The 20,198-nt window shown below is 35.8% G+C and overlaps 3 protein-coding genes across 4 annotated transcripts; 2 read left to right on the top strand and 1 right to left on the bottom strand.

Annotated features, from left to right (window-relative positions):
• The first annotated feature begins 3,642 nt into the window (after nt 1–3,642).
• On the top strand, nt 3,643–7,614 carry LOC103319134 (Ribosomal protein L10 family protein). Its single transcript, XM_008220637.2, has 8 exons — nt 3,643–3,799; nt 4,539–4,704; nt 5,531–5,621; nt 5,708–5,766; nt 5,997–6,057; nt 6,281–6,371; nt 6,449–6,525; nt 7,252–7,614. The coding sequence occupies exons 1-8, from the start codon at nt 3,772–3,774 to the stop codon at nt 7,366–7,368; spliced, it is 690 nt and encodes a 229-aa protein (XP_008218859.1). The 5' UTR covers nt 3,643–3,771; the 3' UTR covers nt 7,369–7,614.
• Nucleotides 7,615–8,747: 1,133 nt separating this feature from the next.
• PYM (partner of Y14-MAGO) lies at nt 8,748–13,679 on the bottom strand. Its single transcript, XM_016791371.2, has 4 exons — nt 13,369–13,679; nt 13,027–13,149; nt 9,847–10,083; nt 8,748–9,048 (listed from the first exon to the last, which is right to left on the bottom strand). The coding sequence occupies exons 1-4, from the start codon at nt 13,573–13,575 to the stop codon at nt 8,902–8,904; spliced, it is 714 nt and encodes a 237-aa protein (XP_016646857.1). The 5' UTR covers nt 13,576–13,679; the 3' UTR covers nt 8,748–8,901.
• Nucleotides 13,680–14,707: 1,028 nt separating this feature from the next.
• LOC103319131 (ALG6, ALG8 glycosyltransferase family) lies at nt 14,708–19,591 on the top strand. Of its 2 annotated transcripts, none has more exons than XM_008220635.2 (6): nt 14,708–14,984; nt 15,177–15,834; nt 15,944–16,051; nt 17,710–17,871; nt 18,527–18,779; nt 18,864–19,591. In XM_008220635.2, the coding sequence occupies exons 2-6, from the start codon at nt 15,220–15,222 to the stop codon at nt 19,301–19,303; spliced, it is 1,578 nt and encodes a 525-aa protein (XP_008218857.2). In that variant the 5' UTR covers nt 14,708–14,984; nt 15,177–15,219; the 3' UTR covers nt 19,304–19,591. The 2 variants fall into 2 exon arrangements, with proteins under 2 accessions (XP_008218857.2, XP_088901517.1); XM_089045391.1 differs by having other exon boundaries at nt 14,718–14,984; nt 15,064–15,834.
• Nucleotides 19,592–20,198: the final 607 nt, after the last annotated feature.

Consider the following 20,198-nt stretch of genomic DNA (forward strand, 5'->3'; position numbering starts at 1 on the left):
TAGTGAACTCTTGAGTATTGTAATGATGTAAGATTTCAAATAATGTTGTTTCCGCTCCGAAATTCTATGTGAAATGTTCATTTATTTATTTAGTGATCTTCACATTGTAGTTATATATATATATATTAAATGATATAATTAAGGTGTGAATCACGTCTTAATCCAAGTTTACATAAATCTGTGAGTTGGGACGTGACAAGTTGGTATCAGAGCCTAGTGTTACGGTTTGATTAAATAGTGTTGTTATCTATTGACATGTTTAAGTACTTTTTAGGATGCAACCTGCTCACAATAACGACACATGGGAGGGTTGTAGGTGGGACTCAATAGCCTCATTCCGCTAGAGAAAGTGTACCATAGTCGTCTTCGCCATCATGCCTATTTAGAAACAGTTACTGAAGTTATCGACACAGGATATAAGAGAATGTTCTATATCCCAAAAATGCAACGAATGGCATCAGCCACTATATCAACATCATGTAGCACTTGATCGTATGAATTTGCTTAAATATGCACTTGATATTGACTCAACATTATTTGCTTGCAAACGATGTCTCACCACCATTCGTTGCATTTCTGGGGCATAGAACATTCCCTTATATCTTGTGTCGACAACTCCAGCAACTGTTTCTTAATAGGCCTGGTAGTGAAGATAGCTATGATACACTTCCTCTAGTGGAATGAGGCCATTGGGTCCCACCTAGAATCCTCCCATTGTGTCGTTACTGTGAGCAGGTTGCATCCTAAAAAGTACTTAACATGTCAATAGATAACAAAATTATTTAATCAAACCATAACACTAGGCTCTGATACCAACTTGTCACGTCCCAACTCACAGATTTATGTAAACTTGAATTAAGACGTGATTCACAAATTATATAATTTAATAAATAAAAAAACTATAACTCAAATGTGAAGAACACTAAATAAATAAATAAACATCTCACATAGAATTTCCAAGCGGAAAAAACATTAAATCTTACATCATTACAACCACCCAGGCGTTCACTAAAAGAGTATCTCATTATTCAACCACAACACACTCTACAAACATACCAAGTTCATCTCAAATCCTAGACTTTTGGTTTAGTACCTGTTAAATTTGTTAGAGTGAGTGAAACTACAACTCAGTAAAGACATAAATCTTGCTACAATAAATTGATATAACTAAATTAAGTGACATGCAACCACTCAGTCAAATATTATATTAACAAAAATAGTGCATGAATACTTTTATCTATTCACGCATAATATAGTGCTCACAAAATTTGATTAAATCAATCTTTATAAAAGCCTCCAAAAAACCTCCTACCTCGTTTCCAAAACTAACCCCATGTTAAGAAAACACACAAACTACGATGTAACTTCTCGTGAGAATTTTATCACCACTTGCTTTCTCTTGTTTTCTTTCTTCTTTTCTGTCTCTCTCTCTTTTATTTTTCTCCTCCTCTTTGCATGCCCTGCTATGCAATGTCGTGTGTTTTCAAAATCAAAGGAAATGACCCCTATTTATAGTAAATACTAAGGCTGGAACAAATGGGTTATAATTGGTGGAAGATGCACTTCAACTGATAGCCTTTGCTCCAAGTTTTAGTAATTATTAATTCCTCAGCACCACCAGCTCATACTGAAAAAGGATTAGTCATCTAGTGGAACGACACTTGTCGAGTGATCAATCTCAAATAGAAAAGTTTTAGCACAACTGACTTACACGTCAAACTCAAGGCAGGGAAAAACTGCCACCTCCTGCTTGTTTGGATGTAAAGCTTTTGCCAACACCAACTCTACACCGACTTCTCACTTGCTTAAACACTAATTTTTTAATACCTCCAACTCAAAAGACTGACTCCAGTTATTACGTACCAATCCCATAGGATAAAAGCCCACGTCAAAAACTCAACACCATTTAGATAGCCATATGCATGAACAATTCACCACTACTCAAATTAAAAGAAAATCTTAAGGAAATCATTAAACCCATTTGAATACAAGGAACGTACAAGAACTATGTGAATCAAAGGAATTTAAATATTATAAACATATAATACATATAATTATTAGAATAGTATTATAAACATTTAAACAGCTATATATATATACATACCCTACTTAGCAAGGTAATTACATTTAGATATAGATATATATATATTTAAATATACGGGTGCTCACAATCTACTCTCCGAAAAGAAATTTTGTCCTCAAAATTAAAATAAAAGAAAAACTTACTGGAATTAGAGAAATTTATTTGGATACTTCTTATGCATTTCAGTCTCTTACTCCAATGTAGCTTCTGCTGTATTCCCATGCAACCAAAGAACTTTGACAAATTGTATTGTTTTCGTAAGTAACACTTGTTCCTATGATCTAAAATCTGTATTGATCTTTCCTCAAATGACAGTTCTTCATCTAAATTGGGCTTTCCCCAATCTAGGATGTGTCGGATCAAGTTTATAATTTCAAAGGATGAAAACGTGAAAAAAAACATTATGTACATTCGAAAGTTAAGTTGGTAATGCTAACTTGTAAGCTACTTCACTTATTCTCTCTCAGATTTTAAATGGCCCTATAAACTTTAATGCTAATTTTACATTATTTCCAAATCTTTTTACTCATCTTTTCGCTGAGACTATAACAAACACAAAATCATCCGAGGAATACTAAATTATATGACAACACACACATGCAAGTACTCAATCATTAAATTTAGTATTCCTTGGAGAATAAGTATGTATGTTCTCATTTTAATTGTAAAGCTTATCATGGACATACCATCACACATTTCAACCAACGAGGAAGTAATAAGCACCGACTTTTCCAAGGATAAATAGAACCCATTTTCGTTTGTTTTTTTAAAAGAGCCTGGCATGCATAGTTATTTGCATGAACACCAAGAGGAAAAGGAATAGTAAATGAAAAAAAGTGTTGACTGTTTAAATATATATATATATTTGTATATATATATATTTCCTTCTTTATGTATTTGAGTGTGATTAATAGTTGTTGTGAGTTAAGTCTCTTTCTCTCTCCCATATATATTTCTCAGACTCTAACTCTAGAACAAACTAGGGACGAGAGTTATGTTTTTGTGAGGTCTTAACAAGATTAAATACCAGCAAGACTTTTTTTAGGACACGAAAAATTAGATTCAAAAGGCATTCAAGCAATTTTATGTTTAGAAATTCAACATTCTTTGATCCACAAAATGTTGGTGGATTCCTATTTTTTGTTGTATTTATGGGTTTAACTCGTATTATTTCTTATAAATAAAATTCATTTTTTATTCATGCCAATAAGCTTATTTATAGAAATCATTAGAATTGGAGGTATCAGAAAGAATTTAAGATCTCATTCCTCAATATCACTTGTATAAATAAAATAATTGAAGAAATAACTCTAATCCAATGGGCTAAAGTGTTATTTTAGCTCTGAAGGCTAAATAGTATATATTCAAAAAGTATAGCCGTGCGGCTATACGCATATTTAAAAGTATAGCCGCTTACGCGGTAAATATATTAGAATATTTAAAAGTACAGCCGTTCGGCTATACTATTTTAAAGGTATAGCCGCTCGGCTGTACTCTGCGACCCTACTAGCCAGCCAATCAGCCACCTATTATAACCCATCCTCCTAACGGGCCTAACCGACCCGTCTTCTACTGCCAACTTAAAACCCTAGAAACAAGGTACGATAAAACTCTTTTCCGCTCGTTGGGTTTCTGAAGTTGCAGAAGCAAAGCATAGAGCCAACGAGACGCCGCCCACACCCTAAAAGATGCCCAAGTCTAAGCGCGATCGACCAGGTCTGCCTTCTCTCTTCTTCTTGTTTGGTTCCCGAGAAAACTTAAAGGAAAAACAAAAACTCTAATCCTTTTCCTTTTGTTATTAATCGTATTTTTTGACGTTGCGAACTGTCAGCTGAAACTTTCTGTAACTTAGGTTTTCTATACGTTTGTCTTGGACTAAAGTACAAGAAGAAGCACAGATAACAATCAACACTTGAGTTTTATGTTCATTGTTAAAAATTGAAAAAAAAACTCTTATAAAAAAAATTGAAAAAAACTAAGAGAACTAGAAGAGTGTGATTTTATCTGTTTGCTATTACATATTGTATCCTTTTGTTTTCCATGTAGCAGATTTTGGGTTTGAAATGTTGAAATTTGTTTCTACCAGTTTCGAATATGAAAGTGAAATGAAATGCTATGGGATATACCCAATTTCAGGAGAATTAGCTTACTGTGTATCTACTGCTGTAGTTGACCTTCATTGAAGGAAAGGGAAGACTTTGGGATTTTTTCAGTGTTTTATTATTATTATTATTTTCGTTTGTAACAAGCTTTTGGCTGCTCGAAATTGGTAAAGTGTTAGAAACTGAAAATTTTAAAAGTTTAGAAACTAAGACTTGATTGATATGATGGCAGTTTTGATTTTTCTTTCTGCTTTTACTTCTCGCAAGCAATTGAGTGATTGGTCTGATTAATCGGAGGATGGTATGAATAATGTTATGGTCCATTTCATGATTGGTTGGGGTTGTGGCTGCAGTTACACTTTCCAAGACAAAGAAGAAAGGAAGGGTACACAAAGAAACCATTGTGAATTCAATAAGGCAGGCAGCGGAAGATTACAGTTCCGTTTATGTGTTCTCTTTTGAGAACATGCGAAATCTCAAATTCAAGGAGTTCAGAGACCAGCTCAAATCAACCAGCAGGTAAGTTCATTTCAAGATGCCCCATTTGTTGTAGTGGTAACTCAGAACATGCAATGAAAATTAGAGAAACTTGCATGCTAAAGTTAGGTGCTATGCGTTCAATCTTTGGGACCCTCAGAAGAATTAAGAATTCCAGTTGACTGCAGTTTTAGGTACTTAATTGGGTTGAGTACATAGAATACCTCTGTTCGATGTTTTATTTTCTTTATTTTCAATTTATTTTCCTCCTACCAACCTTCACTTACAATTTGTTTGGAAATTGAGGAGAGATACAACTTATAGAAGTAGAGAAGAGAGTTTCAACTTCCTTGTGCTTTGTTGGGTTGTCTTTGGAAGCTAATGAGAGTTTGTTTGGGTAGGGGTAATTTTGTAATATTGAATAGTGCAACCACTGTAGTAGCCGGAAGCTTTATGAAGGTGTGCAAAAGCATCTTTGGAAGAACCAGCCATTGTAGCTTTTCCAAAATCTAATAATAAGGCCCTAAAACTATTGGAAATCACCTTTCCTATTGATATCCAACCACACTTAAAAGTGAGTTGGCTGAGGACTGATCTTCGACCCAAATTTTTTTACCCAAAAGATTCTTTTGGATGTGTGATTAGCTTTTGGCGGTATGATTATTCTATGCAACAGGTATTTTGTGGAAAGATTTAGTTTTTCTCAATGGTCATCTTTTCTGAGTAAACTAACTGTTCTCATATTGTTAGTTTAACTTATTTGCACTAATGCAGCTATGTAATTATTTAATGGTCAAATTCTCTAAAATTTATAAGTCATGGATTCTACAATGTGAGTATGTGTATCATGCAAAGTTATTTTTCTCAGATTTTTCCTTGGTTCAAACAAAGTCATGCAAATTTCTCTAGGTCGTTCTGATTCCGATGAGATCAGACCAGATCTCCACAAAATTTCTAAGGTAAGCCTTTTGTGCAAAATTTCTGGTGTCCTTTTTTTTTGTTTTAGTTGAATCTCTTGTCTTAGGCCTTTGTTGACTTTTCTTAGGTTCTGCATGGAAATGCTGGACTATGTTTCACCAATTTGCCGAAGGAAGAGGTGGAAAGGTAAAAGTTCACATTTTCTCATGTTTACAAGCTTGGGAAATACTTTTGCAGAATTTTGGATTATTACTTGCAGAAGATTGGCTGATATGAAGCCAAGTGTATAAAACCAAGGCCACCTAGAAAAATAGTTAATTGAATGTTCTGGTGGAGATCTGATCTTGTAGGGTACCGCATGAGTTAAGTACTTATATCTAAAGTTGTAAAAAATAATTTCAAATTTTTTTTTGCAGGCTATTTAACGAATACAAGGAATATGATTTCGCAAGGACAGGAAGCATAGCTACAGAGAAGGTTCTTTTTGAGATTTTTGGTTGTAATTAGTTTTATATGGAAATTTTATGTGGAATTTGAGAGGTCATATAAATGTGATCTGCTGCCTTGCTTTGAGCTAGTTGACTAGCTAGAATGTATCATTTGTACCCTAGATTTGTCTTCTGAGGTTATATTTTTTGTCTTGTTGATAGTGTTCAATTATTCTACCATGAAGTATTGAATATTATTTCAAATGTGTTAGGTGGAGCTTCAGGAGGGTCCTTTGGAGCAGTTCACTCATGAGATGGAACCCTTTCTACGTAAACAAGGGATGCCTGTTCGTTTGAACAAAGGTACCTACTTGTTTTCTTTGTTTTCTAGTCTTTGTATGCACTCAAGAGAAGACTAAATGTGGTTTCCATGCTTGCAGGTGTTGTGGAGCTTGTTTCAGACTTCCTTGTTTGTGATGAAGGAAAGCCTCTGTCACCTGAGTCAGCTCGGATACTGGTTTGTTTCATGCTCAAATTATTGTCTAGGAAGTTACTTTGTTGTTCTTATTGGAATGGGATAACTTTTTTCCTTTATGGTTATAGATGTTCTAAGCAGTCTTAAACCCCATTTATTTTTCCTTCTATAAACTTGGGAATCCTTTTGTTGGTTATTTGTAGTGCTTCGTTTGATCATGTGCGTATTGCTTCCATCAATCCTATTTCGTATATTGTGTAGAATCCGATTGTGGATTAGCGCAAAATGCACTCTTAACCCCAATTCTTTTCCTTTTATAAACCTGGGGATCCTTTTGTTGGTGTACTTTTAGTTTTGTTCAATCATGTGCATGTTGTGTTTGTAAACTCTGTTTGATATTTTTGTTGAATCCTATTGTTGAGCTGAAAATGTTGTGGACTGAAATTTTTTGTATTGGCCTATCATGCGACCATGGCTTGCTGATTGATCGGCCACTCCAAAAAATGTCAGCCAGTACTGATAAAGTCCACACCTGATCCTGTCTGTATAGTAGGTGCATGTATATCTTAGTTGATTTTATTAATTTGATCTTCGCAAATTTTTTTTTTTTGGTGCATGCCACTCCTGAATATAGTTTTTATGCACCATTTCTGTGCCCTTATTGCTGATATTGCAGCTGCTGTTGTTATGTATTTTCTTTTGTTTTTGAAATTTGTTAAAATAAATTTGTAGAGATACTAATATGTGCATGACCTAATTTATATACAGCGTTTGTTGGGAATCAAGATGGCTACCTTCCGACTTCACTTAATAAGCAGATGGAGCCCTGGTGAATTTGAACTCTATGGTCCAGGACCAGATGATTCAGGTGTTGAATCCTCATAAGTGCTGATATGAGATCCAATGGCATTTGAATACAACACTAAGGGGTAGGTTGGGGGGAAATCATGATGTGTTTGTACTCTTGCAGACCTTCGGGCCATTTTTGAGTTAGGTTTATTGTTTTGGTTTTTGGCCGGTTTGTAACTTACTGCACTTTTAACTTTTGGTGCATATGTTTTGACCCTGTTGTATTATCTGGTTTATGTAAAACCTCTAGTTACCGTAAGAAACATTACCGTTTTTTATAAAGTCTCAAAATTCCAGACCTCCTCCTAAAGGGTGAGATTCATAAAAGTGCTTTATGGAGAACTGCTTCCAAATGTGTTTCCAGGAAGCACTTAGAATTTTAACAAAAGTTTCGACATTCTTCTAATAAAAGTGCTTTAAACAAAAGCGTATGAGCAAAAAGTGCTTGTACATACTTTCTATACAAGCAGTTCCACGAGGGCCCTTATTAGAAATTCTTTTTTCAGGTTTAGGGCCTCAAAGGGAGGAGAGGGCTATGCTGCTATGAATCTAGGCTCACGTTGGTGTAAAATTTGGTTGATCAACGGCTTGAGGGGTATAGCATATGTTTTTATGGATCCCCTTCTCTTTAACCGGTTGATTCTTATGCATCCAGACCAGGAAGGGTCTTGGAGAAGGAGCCACTTGGAAGTGAAACTTTTCGGGGAAGTGAAACTTTTCATGTCTTGTCAAGCCCGACAGGCTCTGCTTGTTTGTGACTTGCATCCAAATTGGCCCTCAGGGTGAGAGGGTGGATGGTAGCTTTGGTTTCCTTGGGGCTTGGTTTCTTGATGCCTCTTACAACGTTAAGATTCTATTTGGCTTATATTGTTCATTGGACAGTACTGACAACTTTGATTAATAATAATGCCATGCCAATACCATTTTTAGCTGAACGAAAAGAAAGAATGAGGTCAACCTTGAAACTCAAAAGGGACCCAGAGTCTAAAAATGAATTGTCAATTTAGTCATGTTCTAATATACAAATGAATGCAAAGCCTATACATATATGATTCTGTCGAGAACCACAAAAAAAAAAAGATACATACAATATAAGAATAATAGAGAGTTTATGGCTTTTAGATTAATATGCATCTTATCACCGACCAGCCATCAGCAAAATATGAATCTTACTTTAGATATGATATATCTTACTGGTTAGGAATAAAAGACCATACTCATCTAAATATCTGAATTCATCAGTTTACAATCTATACCAGAAAAACAACTGAGAAAGATGGATGTGATTACATGTAATCAAATGAGGCATGCCAAAAAAATGAATAAGCCAACTAATGAACACAATATAGAGGAACAGACACGGTACGGTATATACCCTGAGTGGTGGATCAGGTGCTATATTTGAACCAAAACCCTAGTATAAAGCACATATAATATAAACTAATTTGAACCAAATGTGAATAGATGAACCTTTTTCTACAATTCAGCATTCATGTCTTTATCAGAAAAACATAAATGGATGAAAGAAAAGGGAAAACATGGTTCCTTGATGCTAACACAAACCCTCATTCACGATGCAGTCAACTCAGCCTTCTTTTTATCCTCCAGAAGCTTTAGCTCCTTATGCCAACCTTCCAGTTTTGTCAACTTGTCCAGCTGCTCTGACTTATTATCTTGCTGATGAGTTTTCTGTTGTTGAGCTTCGGCAAGTCGAATCTGCAAAAGTGAACCTTCATGTAAGTGAAAACTTAATTGACAGCTTTTTAAATCATGTCAAGATTGTTGTGTAGCTTCTGATGGTTCTCTACACCAAATTGTAGACTTACCAAAGGAGGGGAAAAATACTTTAACCAATTTGCAGTGCAAGGGCAAATTATATAACTAACAATGAAGCAGACATCTAACATAAAGAGGGGAAAAAATGGGATGAAAACTGGTCAAGCATTGTTTTCAACCCAAGAATAATTCCTTTAGTCAAAGGAAAACTAGCTGACAACTCTGATCATTATTTATCATCATTGCATATTTCTTCTTGCTCATCTTTATTTACAAAACCTGGGTTTTGGACGGTATTTAAAGCAAAAGAAAGGCATCGACTTAGACTCATGTGCATGGGTGAATGCAAGGAGAAGTATGTTATGCTCAATATCTTACATCATGATGGTTTGCTTCTTTTCTTTCAAGTCTTTAACAAAACAAAAGATTTTGAAGAAACCTTATGATCTAAGGTTCTTACCAGTCTTGGTTGCAATAATTATTCTACTGGATAACACTATTTACACAACACGCAAGAATAATAAGTACCCCAAAGATTCTCAATCGAAACTGGTACATAGCTTTTAATTAACAATTTCACGTAAAAAGAAGAAAACTATTTTGACATAATAATGGCTGGCCAAAGGGAAGAGGCTACATATTTCCTAAGTTGCCAAATGGGTTTCATAGTTATACTCCAACATGGAACACATGGTTTATATCATGTCAAGGCAAGGCTAAAAGGATAACAAATTATACCTTCTTTTTAAGAGCTCGAATTTTTTTATCAATATCTTGAACTGGGCCCCCTGGATTCGAATCCTCTGTTGAGTCAGAGGGAGGTGTAACTAAAGCAGGACTAGAAGAAACACCTAACTCGTTCATCTGAGATGTCAATGACTTGACAGATTCTGATGCATGGCCTAGATTTTCAACAGGTGCCTCCTCTTCCTTAGTTTCCCCACTTTCCGAGGTTTTCTCCTTTTCAAGAGCAGCCTGCAGAACAGAGATAAACAAAGTAAACAAGCAGCTTGAATGAAACTAGTAACTTTACAAACCACAATGAATTGACTGATTTGCTTTTACTTACACTGATTCAAAAAAACAAAAAGTGCAGTGATAAATAACTGTAATCACAGAAATGCCCGAGTAAAGAACAGAAAAGGCGTGTCCAAATTGAAAACTGCCTCTTGCTTAATTTAGAAGCAAAGCTTTTAGTCTAAAATCAAGTATCCCCATATCTGTGCTTTGTGCTTCCTCTGTGTTGTTAGTAAAAAAGAACAAAGATGAATCCTCATTATTAAATAAGCTAGTCAAGACATGGAAAACCCCAACAGTTAACACAGGGACAAAAAAAGGGACTATTACCTATTATTTTCGCTCCTTTTAAACATCATTACATTATAATTTCACCCTTGGAGGGCAAAATTGGAAGGGCAATAAGTCGAGGATGCGAGATGGCATTTTGAGCAGCACAGGTGGATCTAGAGTGGGAGGAATCTATCACACAGTTGCCACATATTTTGAAACTTAATAGGACACCTCAAATATTTTTAAAAGTGTTTGAAAGTTCAGAGTTCTTTAAACTGGCCTAATAAAATCATAAAAGGGGTCAATTTTAAAAAGGAACCCCTTGAACTCTGACCAGTTTTGCCCTTGCTCCCTGAATTTTTTTTTGACTCCAATGCCCCTAAACTATGATAAGCTTGCCACAAATTCCATCCAACTTTCTGTTAAAGTTGAAATGTGTCGTGTGCACGTCACACACCCCTCCCCCCCCCGGGGGGTCTTCTTTTCTGTCCTTCCAAAATGGTGGCTTTTATAGTTTTATTTCTTATTTAAAAAGCAAGTCCATAAAATAAGTTTTAGCATTCAATTGAACAGTGATGTAAGAGTTAAAGCAGCTCCAATGGGCGTAGATTTTGAATATGGTGATAGCAAAGCTGATCTTGGAATCTTCAGAAGGTCTCTAGATCATAACATGGTCATGTGGGGTGCTGCCATCTCAAACTTTGCTAAAACTAGATGTCCTATGAGGCATTGGATCTGTTTATAACCATATATTAGAACACAGCTTCATGTTTCTGTCGTAATCTTCACTGTCCTGGTGGCCTGTTCATTCTCCATGGTCTGGTAGTAAAAGTGGAGAGAGAAACCCAGCAATCAAACCCAGTACACATGATACACAAGAAAAAACCAAAGGAAACAGACATATCCATTCGTTTAGAGAGAGAAGAGACTACTGCATCACACCCGAACAAAATCAGAGAACGAAAACCAAAGAAAACCCAATGATAGGATACTTTTTTCTACCAAGCTAAAGCCTAAAACCACAGCTTTCTACAATAGCTAGCTCTAGAAGCCTTTAAAAAGCAGACTTCACTGTTACTAAGGAAATCCTGCAACCAATTTCAACAAGATTAGCACCCTATTTGTCTCTTTTGACCAAACTATCTAAAGTTAAGATCTTTCCCAAAGCTGTCCAAACAGACCACACAGGGGAGGTTCCTAGGTGCACCACACTGCATTAAGGGAAATCCTGCAATCTGTTTCAACAAGATCAGCACCCTATTTGCCACCACTAGTACTTCATTCTAATTTCAACTTACATCCCTAAAGCTTGCATCAATATCCTATACACTGCTGCAATGGAGACCTTGTATCACCCAATCATTAGTGAAACAAGTAGTAGCACTCCTCAAACAATCACAAGCACATATTCTATTACTTCTTATTTAATTAATATTATAATAAGTATACACAAGGAATTTAACCTACCACCATAAAGCTTATAATAAAAAAGCGAAAAAAAAAAAGGAAGTTTCTTTCTAAATATATGTAAAAGACTTCTTCCTGAGCATTAGGATAAACTAAGAAATCCCCCAAGAAGTTCAATTGAAGAAAAAGAAAAAGCTCCAACATTTGAAACTGCTATTTAGGATATTTGACATACATGGCCTCCATTGCATATCCTTTGGAGAGCTATCAAGAATGCCTTGGCAGAAGAAATATGCAAGCCCAATTTGTTTACCTATTCATATTGATTTCGCACGAGAGAAGACAAAAAACCCCAACAAGCACCAAGTAGAAAGAAGCTGCAGCAAAGAGGTAGTTCAGTCTGCGAGTCTCCTTTTACACAAACACCAACCAGATCTCCTCTCTTGACCAAATTATCTAAAGTTAAGATCTTTTCCAATCCAAACAGACCACATGGGGGAGGTTCCTAGGTGCACCAAACTGCGTTAAGGGAAAAGGACAGATACACCTCAACAAAGCCGTATAAATAGAAATAAACAGTCACTCCCGTCTAAATCAATCTCCATTCATTTGGATGCGAACAATGGACAAGCTTATCTTTAGAATGCATCAATTCTAATGGATGTGCTACTTGTAAGACTAATCCAAGAGAGCATCCGTTCATCTGTAAGGCATTACACTTCAGATGCTTAGCCTTGGTTTTTGTCATTGCCAGTTTCAGTTCATCCAATATTGTCAAGGGCAGATAGCTGAAAAATTAACCAATTTAAGGGAGAAAGAATAATGAAATATTTAAAGGGTTTGTATCGGCTTGGTATACATAAACAAGAGAGTCTTATAATTTTTCCTTATTTCTATCTTTCATTAATTTTGTATTTTATTTCAGTTCATTTTGGTGCCAATATTATTTTTCATCCTGATCAAACCTGTGGACCACAAATACATTAAGGTTGTTTTGTTGTAATCTAAATTCCTCCCAAGTCACATAAAAGTTCTAGCCTTTGGGTGAGCATGATGCCCATCAACACCTCATTAGGAGTTTCACGAACTTTGCATGACAAACTGAAGCACAAAGAATTTTAGCTAAAATCCACTTTACAACAAAGAAGGATGATTACAGAACGAAACTCAATCAGAAGAGCAATAAATAAATTTTAGGCAATGGCTCAATAATGGAGATACCTGTATCCGCTTCTCCTTTTTTCTTTCATTCCTCTTTACAGACTTAGTCTTAGGTTTGGTTGTATCCACTGAAGTATCATCAAAACCTGGAGGTCCAGTCTGAGAGGACATCTCCTTTTTCCACTGCATTACAAAAATGAAAAAGAAAAAACTGAGCTTCTAAAACCCAACGTTACTGGATTCCATTAACCAACTTCTGACCTTTTTCTATTTTCCTTTGATATCTGAGCAGCCAAACATTGCACAAACGTTATTTAGAAGTATAACCATTAACCCAACCACAAAGAATTCCTGAGAGTTTTGTGAGCAGAAGGGAAAAGGGTAAAGAGAATGATATCATACCAAAGCACCTTTGGATTGGTAAATGGCGACTTCCTCTTGGGGGACATACCCAGCCCGAATACGGATGGGTTTGCGAAGCGTACCATCAGGTCGTCGGGTTGGCGCCAGAATTCTCTCTCCGTCTTTTAGGGTTTTGCTAAGCTCCACGATTTCCGTTGGCGGCTGATCTTCTCCTCCTCCTCCGCCTCCATTGTTACTGCTCGCCATGTCTGATCACCCAATCAAATCAGTGAAAGATATAATGGGTAGGGGTTCTGTTTTGATTTTTTTTTCTTTTTTGGTTTTTTTTTTCGGCTGCAGCTGCTACTTACATCCCTTTACACCTTAGGGGTTGTAAATATGATTTTTACTCAAGTTGAGAAGGTGCAAATGTAAAGATGTATAATTGATTTCTTTTACCTTTTCTATCATAGATTCCACTTTTGTTCACTTTTTTTTACATTTTCTCACGTAGGTCTCACCTTACAAAAAATGTAAAAAAAGATGTACATATGCATCTAAATTTGCATATTATGATGGTGATGAAAATTTATACTCGTTTACATCTCTTCATTATAGGTGATTCTAATTACAAAGAGTGTATATTTAACATACACCTCATTATACACACTCTTATCGTGAATGCTCTTAGCTTGGCTTAGTTGGCTGCTACTTGTGTACTTAAATCAAGATTCCAGCGAGGCAAATGAGAAGAGTACAGACTCCGAAACTCGACCCATTAAAAATTTACAAATTTATAAATAAACTCAATCCTGACATATTTATAAAAAACTCCTATTTAAACCACACCCAAAATCAACCACAAAGTCAACTTTTTGGATGTGTTTATAAATGGGTTTTGAGTGTGTGTAATGATGGGTTTTGGGTATGTTTATAAAGTGTTTTGGGTGTTGGGTTTTAATAATTTCAACCTCCATTTTGGGTGTTTTAGTGAAACTCTTAAAAATTTTAACCCAGATCCGCCTTTTTATTTATTTAAAAAATTTATTCTCTTCATGTTTGCTAAGAGACTTTCCTAGATCATCCAGTATCTCAAGTTTTGAATCTCAGTAATACTAGGACATGATTTTAAAAAAGAATGTTGAAAATCCAGTACATGATCCTTTATTTTACACCAAGAACATCAAAATGGTTATGAGGTTCGTAAAATTTTTTGTTAAATTGTTGATACGAAACGGCACATGGATTAAACAATATATATTTTTAAATGTTTTAGAAATTACAAAATTATTAAAAACTGAAAAAGCATTAGAAAACAAAAGGAGAAAAACTAAAAGTTTTCTAAAAAAATTCCTCAAAGAGAATGCAATCTGATATGTTAAGGGTGAAACCATAAACTGGAAATTATAAAAAAGAAGAAAAAAAGAAAAAAAAAAAAGAGTAAAATGAAGCACTCGAGAGAGCCAACTTGACGACTTCTCTTCGCAGTTTCTGAAAGGTTAACTAAACAAGCAAGATTTCTCTCCAGGCTTGGAAATAGATTTCTTCACTATCTAATTCCAAAGTTTCGATCTTTTGTCTTCCTTCTTGTAATTACTCCGCAGATTTTCAGACACCTCCTTCTCCAATCCGTATTCCTCTAGTTTCAATCTATTCACTTCTCTTTCGCCGAAATTGTAAGCACTCACTACTCTCAAGTCTCAATTGTTGGCTTAAATTTTTTGATATATAATCGTGATTTTTATTTTTATACAGCGGAAATGATGAAGCGTTATTGGTTCCCCAATTTATAGTTGGTATCAGGATTCGTGTAGTTGATATTTTTTCATTGTCTTTTGTGTTCCTTTCCTTTCTCTCTTGGGTTTCAGGTGCAGTGTTGTGCATTTTGTTTCCAAAGAAAGAAGTAGAGAGATGGAGAAGGGCACAAAAAGGAAAGTTAATAATAAAAAGGGAAAGGAAGAAAAGCTCATTGTTGAATGTGATGATGAATCTGACGCCTGGTGGTGGTTGGTCCACAAGGGAATCACAGCTTCATTCTTGTCCATTGCATTGTTTTCGTTGTTGGTTCGAGTGGCTGTCTCACTCCATCCTTACTCTGGTGCTGGAAATCCTCCCAAGTATGGCGACTTTGAAGCACAGAGGCACTGGATGGAAATCACTCTCAATCTGCCACTCAAGGAATGGTATCGTAACAGTACAGTCAATGATCTCATATACTGGGGTCTTGACTACCCTCCTCTGACTGCTTATCAGAGTTATGTACATGGTCTTTTCCTCAGATTTTTCAGTCCTGACTCAGTTGCTCTCTTCACTTCCCGTGGCCATGAGTCCTATTTGGGAAAACTTCTCATGAGGTGGACAGTGTTATCCTCTGATGTCTTGGTGTTCTTTCCTGCTGTTTTCTACTTTGTTGTAGTTTACTATGCTGGTCGAAACCCGAGTCGCGGTATGAGTGGCATAGCATGGCATATGGCAATTATTTTGCTTAATCCGTGTCTCATCCTAATTGACCATGGCCATTTCCAGGTTTACAATTACATTTCCAATTGCATCCTCCATTTTCGTTTGCTCCCATACAGTTTTTATTCCGAACCATCTTAGTGTTTAAACCTTTGTCTTTATTGATTTTTGTCAGTACAACTGCATCAGCTTGGGTCTAACTGTGGGAGCTATTGCCTCTCTTCTTTCAGACAAAGATCTTGTAGCCTGTGTCCTGTACAGTCTTGCTCTCAATCACAAGCAGGTATCTTTAGATTCAGTTTAACATCCATATCATGATTGTTTACGTTTCATTCTTTATTCTTAGGGATTATTATTTCCTTGCTTATCTATGGTATTAAAAATTTTATTTTGAAATTTTTACCAGACATTGAACTTTACCTCAAATAAAAGGAAAACCTTGGAGCAGGTTAGGGTGTATTATTGACAGCTAGATTTCTAAACATGAAAAGTGATGGGGTATTTAAAAAACAAAATATACAAGATGTCTTTATTATGATTGGTAATGTTGTAGTCATAATTATCTTGATAAATTTTCTTGTAAGTGCTTTGGAAATTTTCTTTCAGTTGTCCTAAATGACAACTGTGGTTCCTTTTTTTTTGGTTTCAATAGAGGCCCAAGCCTGTGGAGGCGGAGGGCCAAATGAATTTGCTTCCACTTATTCACCCAAATGAATTCTACAACACCAAAGCATGCTTATTTATGAGGATGTGGAATCCTCATTTTTAGACCATTTTAATTTAGTTTTGATGCTAAAGATGCTCCAAAACCTAACAATGTGTAGATTTCATTTCAAAAGAGCTGATCCACATTCTGAAGTCATTCCAAATGGACAGTTCCAATTTGTTCATTTCTTTTTTATGATATGGTTATGAGGAGCCCAGCTACCGCAAGTTCAACCATGCATGCAGGATTTAATAAGTTGTATCTTGCAGACAATATGTTACTCTAGGTTTAAGCTATTAGTGGAGAGTTACAGGTTATTTAGCTGTTGCTTTCAGAAAGTGTTTATATAATCTGTTCATGGAGAAAAAAGAAAACATGTTTCTGTTGTTTTGTTTTAGTTTATTTCTTTTATCTGAAATCAGAAAATGGAAATTGAAAACAACAATTTAGTTTGCAGAATATAAGCTTGTTTGGTGGTATGTTTTCAACACTTTGAGAACATAAACTTTTCTCAAAAGATTCAACCAACCAAAGCAGCCCTCAAATTTTTTTATTTCATTATATCACTAGCATTTAATAGTATAAGTTATTGAAGAAATCTTATGTGAACTTAGCTGAGACTATGTGAATTGTCTTCAGCAGCTCTTAACCAACAAATTCCAATGGCCAGCCATTGGCCTTTGTATGTGATTTGTATCCCAATTACCACTGGGTTGAGGGTGAGCTTGTGGCCCATTGGGTGCTCAAGCTGATTTGTTAAGTAAAAATAAAATTGAAATAAAAATTGGTAAAATAATAGAACCAGTGAAAAGGCTAGGTTATTGACTTGGAAGGGTGAGAAAGAAATGTTATGGAGCATGCAAACCAAACAAAAGGGGTATTAAATTAACAATTTCTGGAAATAAATATGTTTGCCTAGTTGCATAGGATATGTTTACTGCTTTTTGAAGGTTTCACTTTTAAGACTATTCATGAATGAATATGTTTTATAAGTACACTCGGTCCAGAATGGCCTGGCTTAATATTCAATTGATTGGCCCAAGGTTTTTTGTTCAACTTACACTGGAGGTACATTATCAAATAACCTTTCTATACAGCCAGAGTAGAGCAAAACAAATAGGTTGCTAGTTAGTCGTTTACTAACCAATTTAATATACTCTGACCTTTGTTAGTCACCTCAACGTTGTCTCTGCTTGGGGTTTTCTACTTGCTGAATGTGATATGTTCTTTTGCAGATGAGTGCATATTTTGCTCCTGCATTTTTCAGCCACCTACTGGGTAAATGCCTAAGGCGTCAATATCCATTTCTTCAAGTGTTAAAACTCGGCCTTGTTGTCTTAGGAACATTTCTTATTGTCTGGTGGCCATATGTTCATTCAATGGAAGCCTTTTTGGGGGTAAGCACCATTACAAATTTATTAAGGAAAATAAAAGCACAGAGTTCATTTTGTTGGTTTGCTTGAATGTCTTCTTCTGCTATAACTTAAACTCACACTTCTCTGTGCTTCTATTTTTGAGGTCCCTTTAAAGCATGACAAATTTATGTAGGCAAATACTCACGCATTTGTTAACTATTAGAATATAGAAAAGGATCTAGGACACATCTGGTGTTGTACAGTGTGCTGGATTTGACACAGTTATGGGGATTATATCTGGTGCTGGATGTGACACAGTTGAATGTGGATCACATGTCTCAAACATTGCAACGTGTGACTCATCTGTTAATTTGCTACTTCAGTCACCAAATTATTGATGTTATTGTTGTGTGGGTTTAATTTAAAGCAAACAGCAAGCACAACTTTAAGAAACATAGTACACATTAGGGGCAGTAAATATAAGTTAAAAAGTTAATAGTACTTGATTTATTTGTTTAGTTCTTGTTTTGTAAAGAAAGAACATTTTATGGGATACTGGTGTTTATAAAGTAATCAGGATGTTTACAAAAAAAGAAGATATTGTTCTCTGCTTTCGTTTACACACGTGCACACACACACACACACACACACACATATGACAGGAGTTAATTTACTTATGCTTTGGTGAATGGTACAGGTTCTCTCTCGTCTTGCTCCTTTTGAGAGAGGGATATTTGAGGATTATGTGGCTAACTTTTGGTGCACCACTTCGGTTCTTGTAAAGTGGAAGAGATTGTTTCCAACACAAACCCTGAAGCTTCTCAGCTTTGGTGCAACTATTTCTAGTTGCCTGCCTTCAATGATTCAGCAGATATGGTCTCCAAGCAAGCAAGGTTTCCTTTATGGTTTGCTGAATAGCGCATTCTCATTTTATTTGTTCTCATTCCAAGGTAAGTGAAGCTTTTCCCGCATAACAACTTGTGTCCATAATTGATTCATAGTGTACATAAATGCTTATTGCTCTTAACTTTCAGTACACGAGAAGTCAATTTTGCTGCCTCTCCTGCCAGCAAGTCTTTTGGCAACGGAAGAACCTTTTCTTTTTACCTGGATGACACTTTACGCCTTGTTCTCAATGTTTCCTCTTCTACACCGTGACAAACTGGTTCTACCTTATCTGTCACTATCTGCTCTTTTTATACTTTTAAACCATTTGTCGAGTGGAAGACGGGACACAAAGGACACAAGCTCCTTCAGATCCTTTGTGACAAGAGTCTTTCTTTTGTGCTCAGTCATTCTTCATGTTGTTTATTTAAGCATGCATGCCCCAGCTAGATATCCTTTCCTTTTTGAAGCTTTGATTATGCTCCTTTGCTTCTCCCAGTTTGTTTTTCTAACTTTGTACACTAATGCGAAGCAATGGATGTTGCTGAAACACTCTAACTTGGTGGATAAAGAAAAGAAACTCCTTTGAACCAATGTATTGGTAATGGGGTCCATTTCCTTGGATTTACATCTTAATATGTTTCTGCTTTAGATTAGGTAGAATGGGCAGCAAGTTTGTGAAAGCACTTTTTGTAGTTGTTGCTTGGTTAAGGGGAACAAGTCAGCCAAACTCTGAACCTCAATTTTGACATCAGACCTCGGCTCATCTTGGTTTGTACCATTTGAAGCTCCCTGACGTTGAATGTGATTGGTTGTACTGTTCCTAATCCCCATTCTGTAAAAATCTTATAATGGAGCAAATTCAACTTATTTTGAAGGTTGGTCTTTCTTGCATTTCGTTTGTATACGTGTACAGCTCACTCTCTATCATGTGGGGATTTGTTAAAACTTTCTTCAGTTAGGCTTCTTTGCACCAAAAAATAAAAATTACATTATTACATCCACATGCTCGAGCACAGCAATCAACCAGTATGGAAGAGGATCGTCCCAGGAACAAATTACTTACCTCTTGATGCAAAGGCAACAGCCTCATGTGCAGGTTTATTACAAGAAAAGCCATTGTTCTGTTCTTGAATTGCAACTATTAGTAAATTACTTGTGTTACTAATTGTTGCAATTCATAATTTGGCTTTTATTCTATTAGGCCGCCCCCCGACACACCGGGTTGGCGATTCCAACATGTAGTCCAACATCAAACAAAAATTTCTCCTTTCACATGAAAATCCTGACATTCCCCCCAGTCAAAGGGTTATGATGGAGACCCCGTGGAATTGTAATATAATGCTTTGTTTGGATGAAGAGATTTGGATTTCAGAACAAGGCTAATTTAATTTTCCCCCCAAAAGCAAGAATGAAGATTAGATTGAGTGTATTTGAAATAACTAGATGTACATTTAAAATGGATTTCAAATGACTATATGCAA

This window comes from Prunus mume, linkage group LG2 (genome assembly GCF_029339155.1).
Source record: "Prunus mume cultivar Tortuosa linkage group LG2, ASM2933915v1, whole genome shotgun sequence".
Lineage (NCBI taxonomy): Eukaryota > Viridiplantae > Streptophyta > Magnoliopsida > Rosales > Rosaceae > Prunus > Prunus mume.